Source organism: Frankliniella occidentalis, unplaced genomic scaffold (genome assembly GCF_000697945.3).
Source record: "Frankliniella occidentalis isolate FOCC.00 unplaced genomic scaffold, Focc_3.1 Scaffold21, whole genome shotgun sequence".
NCBI lineage: Eukaryota > Metazoa > Arthropoda > Insecta > Thysanoptera > Thripidae > Frankliniella > Frankliniella occidentalis.
In genome coordinates, this window is record NW_026267151.1 from 3,093,877 (window position 1) to 3,101,757 (window position 7,881).

A 7,881-nucleotide genomic window follows, 5' to 3' on the forward strand; every position below is an offset into this window, starting at 1 on the left:
CGCCGACCAGGCCAGGGCGTGCTGCAGCTGCTGCCGAATCCTCTCGATAAGCAGAGACTTCACCACCCAACGGGACACGCGCGGCGCGGGGGTGCATACCGGGTACGCGGGATGCACACAGAAAGAAACTGGGGGAAATGGTGTTCATTTCACTGGAATTGCTAAAATTGATATGCTCATCTAAAAAAAGTGACGGAATTGATCGTTTTGTCCAATTCTCTCAGGTCTTACTATCTTTTTTGGGCGTAGTACATCTTCAAATGAATCATCGTTTCAAAATCATTACTGAAGTACATAGAGCGATGGAAATGCAAGCGTCGCTCTCAAGGGCGACGCGCGAGACTCCAGATTCAGTATTTTACATTTGAAAGATACAGTAGGAGTGTAATTATCACAACAAGATCAATTTCAACCTTTCTTTAACAATCCTGCAAATGTGCGACTTTAGTAAGCACCTCTGCTTCTCCAGTAAAAGTACACCATATCAATTCAGAAGAAAAACAAAACAAATCCCAAAATTACACTCGTCCTTGTGCGAGTGATGAATGCAATGGAGCCAGTCAAAATATGAGATACGAGGGGGCAGCAAAACGAGGCGCGTTGGGGGTGAAAAAAAAATAGGCTGGAGATGCGGGACCTGTTGGCGGAATGACGGCAAAGGGGGTTATGGGTTCATGAGCCCGGTCCACGCGTGCTCGGCTGCCAATAGCCGTGATGGAGGGCGTGTTCGCGGTGAGGGGCACTTTCTGCCGCCCTTTCTTTGTCCAGTTTTATCCATAATTAACGCTCGCGTGGCCGCCACCATCATCACCATCGGATCACCATCGACATGTCCGGTGTAAAAACGAGAAGGAATTAATAATAAAAACACACGCGTGCGAGCGAGAAATAACGTGAGGGGGGGGGGGGCAGCAGGCTGAAGGGCGCGAGTCCCATCCCCTGGTCGCCCTGGCGCTTCGGGCCTCGTGCAGAGCTCTCGCAGAGAACGGCAAGGCAATGGGCAGCCCGGACGCTACCCTGCTCCGCACACAGATCCCCGCCCCCGCGCTGCCCCCGCGCTGACAGATCCCCGCCCTCGCACTGCCCCCGCGCTGCCCCCGCGCCCCTCGCTTCCTTAGCATTTCTGACCTCAGCAAACTTTGCAGCAGCGGCACAAGACTGGCGGGGCTGGCGAGGCTGGCCGGGCTGGCGGGGCCGCGCGCCGGTCAGTCGGGCTGCGGTGGCGCCGCTACCCGCCCCCTCAGCCCTTCCTCCTTTGTCCCTGACGGCCTAACATCCCTCCTCTGCCCCCCGCTCCTGCCCCCCGCCTGACCGCCCCCGGGGGCGGCGCGGTGCTGCGTGGGGGCCCTGGTCCTACGGCCCTGGCCTGGCCAGCCCCCCATTGGCAACACAATGCCTCAGTTAGTGCGCGGGCGCCCCGCCCCGCAGGCTACATTAGCACGTGGGAGCAGGATCAGCTGCAGGACACCACCGCAGGATCGTCACAGGATCACCGCAGAGGCACCGCAGGACATCATAGCAGGCCGCGGAACAGTCGTGCAAACAGGGCCGGCGGTGGCGCTCTGCAGACACAGTCGCGCGACCGGCCTCCATACGACTCCATCGCGGTGGTGCGGAGGCGGGCGCCGCCGGCCGCAGCGGGGTGCCACTGTCAAGGGCTCTGAGGAATCCGAGGGCGATTCTTCCCAACAGGAAGTCCCACAATCCCGAGAGTTCATTTCTAGCGAATGACCTTGAAATTTCCCCTTTCACCCGATTCGCGACGTACCGCGGCTGGCCCGGGCCGACCACCTCCTGATTGCGATTTTTGCTGGCGTCCGCAAGATGACGAGAGGGCTGCGAAGTGTTATACTCTCCTTTTCCTTTCCCCCGACCTCGCCCGCACCACCGTCGCCCGTCGCTCAACTCAAAACGATCCCGTCTGTGTCTCCTGAATTATAGAGCCTTCAAGTTTGCGACCCCCGTGCTGCTGCTGCTGCTGGCTTTGCAGAGGCGGTGCGGCGCGGGGGCCATACATAAATAAGGCCCGCCCAACGCGACGCGGCGCCGGCGGCCCGGGCATCTCCGTCCACTCGCACAAGAGGGGCCGTCCGTGACTCACGTACAAAGCTTTGCCAGACCGAGCAAATGATGGTGTAATACCAGCAGCAGTAGTTTCCGAAAGTTGAAGCGCTACGAGATCACTGATAAAATTAGTGTGCAACTGCTTAACAGTTTGTAAGTAAGCAACTGTAGGTAGAATACGTGCAAGTCTTTAACTATCGGTGTGCTCTTGCAAGTTGGCGATTCTTCCGTTGGCACTCCCCACACAGTAAAGCGTCCAATCTAAGGAGGTGTTCGCAACAGATAAGTTAAGTGCAGAGCTACGAAGTTGAGCAGTTGTCAGTGCACCATTGCGGAGTTGAGGTCTTGCACATTTGACATTTATTTTACCAGTGATCGTCAGTGATTCAACGTCATAATTTCTTTCCATTGTGCCGACATTTATAGAAAATATTGCCAAAATCGTGTGAGAGAAAGATTTCTGTTTCTCGCACACGGAATCGTTTGTTACTTTACACGTCGCAGCGCCTGAATGTGGTTTCAACAACAACAGTCGATTAGCGAGCCGATAGGCGATGTGTATACAGAGACGACGCCCGCGGCAGAAGCTCGGAGAATAGAGAGAGATGACCACCGGGCGAGAGACATCCTCGCCGCTGCGCTACGCGTCGACACTCCGGCCCGTCCCCCCGCAGCCCCGCTGTTTGCATCCCGGCGTCCGGCTGCACAATGCAGAGGGGTGGACGGCGACTCGGCGGGGTGGGTCGGATCGAAACGTCTTTGGGGGAGGCCATTAATCAGAAGGCAGTAAAAGTCCCCAAGGAGGAGCAGGGCAGAGGCATCACATCACACACATCTCACTCTCGTGTGGCCAGCGGGCAATTTGTGGCGCTCCTGGAGGAAACAGGACATTGTGCTCGGGTCGTCGGCAGGGCGGCGCGGGGCGGCGGGGCCCCTCCCACGGGCGGACGGGGCGACGCCCCGCTGGCCACGCCGGACGACAATGCGGCGTGTGTGACGACTCTGTCCAGAAATGGATAAATATACACAGAGAAAAACAAGATTGGCCACGCGTTTGCGAATAGTCCAGCTCAAGTGAGCTGTCCCCTGCGCCCCAGCACAGTGCGATCTTAAATTGACAATTTGCGTCATTCAGTATTATTGCAAGCTATCCAGATGTGCACAGAGATGCATACTAAAATGGGCACATATTTAGTCCTTTAAAAAACTCGAGGGCCCGCTCTGTGCTATATACAGAGTGAGGAGGGTGGGGGGACTTTGCCTCTGGTAGAGACAGTCTTTAGGGGACTGTCTAAAAAAACCCAATTTTAAGAGTACCGGGTGATTAAGGAAAAACTCATAGGTGCGGGCGGGTTGGCCTACCCAAGGGGCTATGACGCATTACGGCCAGATCGGGTAGGCCAACCCGCCCGCACCTGCGTCTTCTCTGAATCACCCGGTACGACATTGCTTAAGTTTTCATACACTTCAAACCGCTTCAAACAATCCCAACATTAAAATAATATTACTCTTACTATCGGTAATGCCCTGAATCCGCAGCCGGACGGCAGCAGTCGCAGCAGTACACCTTGGCACCGCGCTTACCTCCGAAACTCGAACAATGGCCGTGCTGCTGGTCCCTCCTGGTCCCCGGGACGCGTCTCCTGCCTGCGCTGGCCTCCTGTCCTGCTGCAGCGATGCCTTCCTGGAACGGAGGATGACGGAAAGGGTCACTAGGAAAATAATGACAGACAAATAATATCGAAGAGGCCGCAGAGGGAGTAGATGGCGTGCGGGTGGCGGAGCGTCGCGGCGGCAACGGACGCGCTGCGCCGCCGCTCGACAAACCCCCTTTTTATACAATTTTCTTCCTAACTCCCCCAAGTAGATAGCAAACGGTGGCACGCGTGGTGTCCCCCCATCCCTGTCCTCCTCTCTCTCTCTCTCTCTCTCTCTCTCTCTCTCTCTCTCTCTCTCTCTCTCTCCAAAAGAAACGAGGAGGCTCGCAACAATTAGCTCTAGAGCGACAAAGCCGCCCCACCCCGACACACACACACACACATACACATCACTCGCACTCACTGCATCCTCTGGACCATCATCATCATCATCATCTTCGCAGGTGGCGTGTGGGACGGCAGCGCGCGAAAACAAACGGGCCTGCGCACTCATGGGGGATAAGCGAGGCAGGGAGAACGAACGATTTCGAACGCAGCTCAGAGTTGGGGTCGCGTGACCCACGCCGCACGTCTTTCAGATTCCTGAAGGGCGACATCACGTAAGGGAGTGGAAGGGGGAGGGGGGCCAAAAGGTAGAGAAAAGAGGGTGGGGGATGCATTATTATATTGTTGTTCCTTCATAGGATTTCGCGATGGACGTAACACGATTCAACGGCATATACTGTATGAGGAATGGAAAACCTGGTGTGTGAATCAACAAGGATGCGTCCTGTGACACCTTTCCCAAACTCAGAGGCAATGTTGAAGTGAGTATGGAAACGCAACTCGGCACAACATGTCTCGTTAAAGGTGTTAGATGGACCAACAGCAGATGGCAACTCAGCATTAAAGTGAAATAAAAAACGTTAACGCTAACGCTAACGTGAAAGCAGATGACTTTTGGCGATTGGCGTTGAGTTTTTACTCTCAACTCTGGGCGCGGCAGAGGCGATGAGGCGCGACGGGGCACAGGGGCAGCTAGGCGTGGCATTGAACGCGACTTTGAACGCGGCTTTGAACGCAGCATTGAGCGCGGCGAGCGTGGCGTGGTGAGCATGGCGCGGCGAGCATGGCGCGGTGAGCGGGGTGCGGCGAGCGGGGTGCGGCGAGCGGGGCGCGGCGAGCGGGCGGGGGCGGGGCGTGCGGCGCGGCATAGCGCGGACGAGGTCGTAAATGAGTCGTCAAGCTGCGACCGAAGCATTTATGGCTCTTCGTTTGGGGTGACCATAGGGCTGCTCAGTGTGAACAGCACTACTGCGACGCCGGCACGGGGACGCTCGAGACCCGCACTGGGCCAATACAGATACGATTCAACGGCGTTTCAACCAAGCTGCTCGCTTTAACTGACGAACTTTACGCTTTAACTGGCGAACTTACAACTTAACGAGAGTACAAGCTGACGATAACTGCGTATCATCTGCTAAAAATCTCACACCATACAGCAGGACAAATTATTGCACCAATCTGAGAATGAGCAACTTTAATTAAGAAGGTAAGTGGATGTTCGCCGAAAGCAGGTAAAGTAGTTTGGTGGGCGCCTTGCCATCCATGGAATGGAAGCCCAGGCGGAAGAGGCGAAAAATCATTGCAGAATAAGTCTGTGCTGGAAGCCAATGAGAGAGGGGGTAAGTGGGGAGGGGGAATGGGGGGTGTAGGGTCTCTACCCAGTTCCCGGTGAGCTGGGCACAACAGCTGCATGGCGGGGGGCCGGCGCGGAGCGGCGCACAGCATCCGCACAGCACAGCGTTTGTAATACGTTCAGTGCAAATAATGACCAAACCAGCTGACGGCAGTGGCGCGCTGCGCTGCCAGTTCTGACGGCTAGAGGAATATAGAGCAGCGGGGGGCGTGGCGGGGGAAGGCCAGCGGCAGCCGGCCCAGGAGCGGGCCGTTCTGCCAGATCGCAAGGCGTAAAAAAAAAAGAACAAAAAAAAAACGGAAAGGTTTAGGGTCCTTTCCTAGATGCAATCCACAACTTCGGCATTTTTGCAAGCATAAAAATTTTCTTAGAGGCCCCATTTTTCGGCATACACCAATAAGAGAACCCGACGAAATTTAGGCCTTGTGGACGGGATTTTAATCGTGCGCTGAAAAAATTTGGTCAAATTACCACAGTTTTGATAGACTTGACTAAATGTAGAAAAAAATGCGGGTACTAAATTGTATAGTTGGTTAACTTACATGATGTAAATTTTGGTTCCTGCGACCCTGATTTGGTCAAATCAACTAAATAGTCCTCTGGGTGTACTTTCGACCTGCTCAGTTGTGTACTTTGTCTGCTACGTTAAATACGTTAAACATGAAACGAGAACCAAAATATAAATGGAAAGAGAGTGGACATTTTTATGCAGGGGATTGGCGCTTCCGAATCCCACCCGTACAACCAACTAACCGCGCCCAAATTACCTCCCGGGACTGATGAAGCTGTTGCAGCTCATTGCGACCAGGGCTGCCAATTCCGCGAAATCTCGACACAAAATAGCAACCCCAATGCCGCCGCTGAACAAAGCCTGCCACAAACCACACAGCAGTGCGGCCCCCCCCCCCCCCCTGTCTCTCTCTCCCTCTCTCTGTCCGTATGTGTGTTGTGCAGTGCGACACATACAGGGTGGGTGCGAGCAAGACGGACACACCCCGCGTGTTGGTCCCGGCGTCCGCGCACACACACACACACACCTCTTTTTGTGATTTTTTGTTGGGTGTTTTTTGAGTTTCTCTCTCACATACGGCGTGGAGCGCAGTGATTGGAAACACTGGACGCGCACTTTCCGGGACCAGTGATTAAAATGCGATTCTTTGTGGAACTTATTCGCCCGTTCTGCGTTTACTCTCCATTTTTCATGTTTTCTCGTCCCTCTCCGGGTCTGTGCTGCTGTGTGCTGTAATTTTGTACGAAATGCGGTCGATATGGAAATGGTGTGACCCCGTAGTGGGCAAAACAGAGTGCCGTCGTTCGTGTACAGAGTTAGATACTGAGGAAAGCAAAACGTTCGCACTGCTTGAGAATACGTGTGTAGGCACCTCGGTATCCACTCGTCTCTTGCTTGCTTGTGATATTCTTCTACAGGCGTAAATTATTTCAACTTTCAGGAACTTTCAGATAAAAATTAAAATAGGCGTGGCGTGGAAAAATTACAGGACAGTTATCGACAAATCACCCTTTTCCCCTCCCGCACCAAATCACACTTTCTGTATTTTTCCACTTTAAACGACAGCCTCTGGCGACAATTTCTGCGAGACCTCTGAAACCCGTTTAGTCCCGAGCGGGAGAGTCCCGTACGGCGGCGGGCGTCGGGCGCGGCCGCGCGCGCTGCGGGGGCGTTGGCGACCGCTCTGTCTCTGCGCCGCCCCGCCCGTATTGGCGACCTCCCACCACGCCGCGCCACGCCTGGCCGGGGAAAGGGCAGGGCGCTCCGCCGCGCCCCGCTCCTCCTTGTGTGCCGCCGCGCCGCCGCAGCGCCGGTGACAAATTGTCCGGCCTGGAAATGTCTCTCCCCCCCTCCCCCCGTCCCACCTCCGAACCAACCCGACCGCCGCGCCGCGGGGCCCACGACCTGCCTCACATGGAGCCGCCCACGCCGGGCCGCGGGGTACTTCCTCCTGGGCCAAGCTGTCCCTGCGTCCTGCTCCACGACTCAGGTGGTGGTCATCAGCTGGTAGGTATGTAACCCGAGCCTCCGGGGGCTCCCCCCCGAAAATGAGACGTGGAAGCGAGTTTACGAGTCGGCTCCCGGTTGGGCACCCGAAGGGGGAAAAATGGAAAAAAATCCAGGGAGTTGCTGCCGCCGCCGTGGTGGCGGCGTCCATTCCATCCTGCAGCCTCTCCCTAGGGGGTGACAATCACTCTCGGTGTATCTCCTTACTATTGTCCCTCTAGGAATGCGCCATGGCTTGGCCCCGACCGGCCGTCCCACCGTCCCGCCCCGGCGTCGCCGTCCACCTCAAAGTCTGCTCCGCTCGGCTCCGCTGCTGTGCACGGCGCTGTGTGATTTACCTCGCCGTGTCTCCAATCTTGTTTCACATCTGGGTGGGGTCCTCGGCCACCGTGGCGCCCGCCCCGCCCCGCCCCGCCCCGCCGCCACACGCCCCGGCTCTCTGAGGCCCTGGGTGGTTCGTCACA

General features: G+C 56.1%; 1 protein-coding gene across 1 annotated transcript in view; it reads right to left on the reverse strand.

Annotated features, from left to right (window-relative positions):
* Positions 1-3,343: 3,343 nt before the first annotated feature.
* LOC127748946 (uncharacterized) overlaps positions 3,344-7,881 on the reverse strand; it is a 78,529-nt gene continuing 73,991 nt past the window's right edge. The window contains exons 4-5 of the mRNA XM_052264801.1: positions 3,649-3,748; positions 3,344-3,355 (exon numbers count right to left, since the gene is read on the reverse strand). Of these exons, the coding sequence (XP_052120761.1) occupies positions 3,344-3,355; positions 3,649-3,748 (112 nt within the window). The remainder of the gene's footprint in view (positions 3,356-3,648; positions 3,749-7,881) is intronic.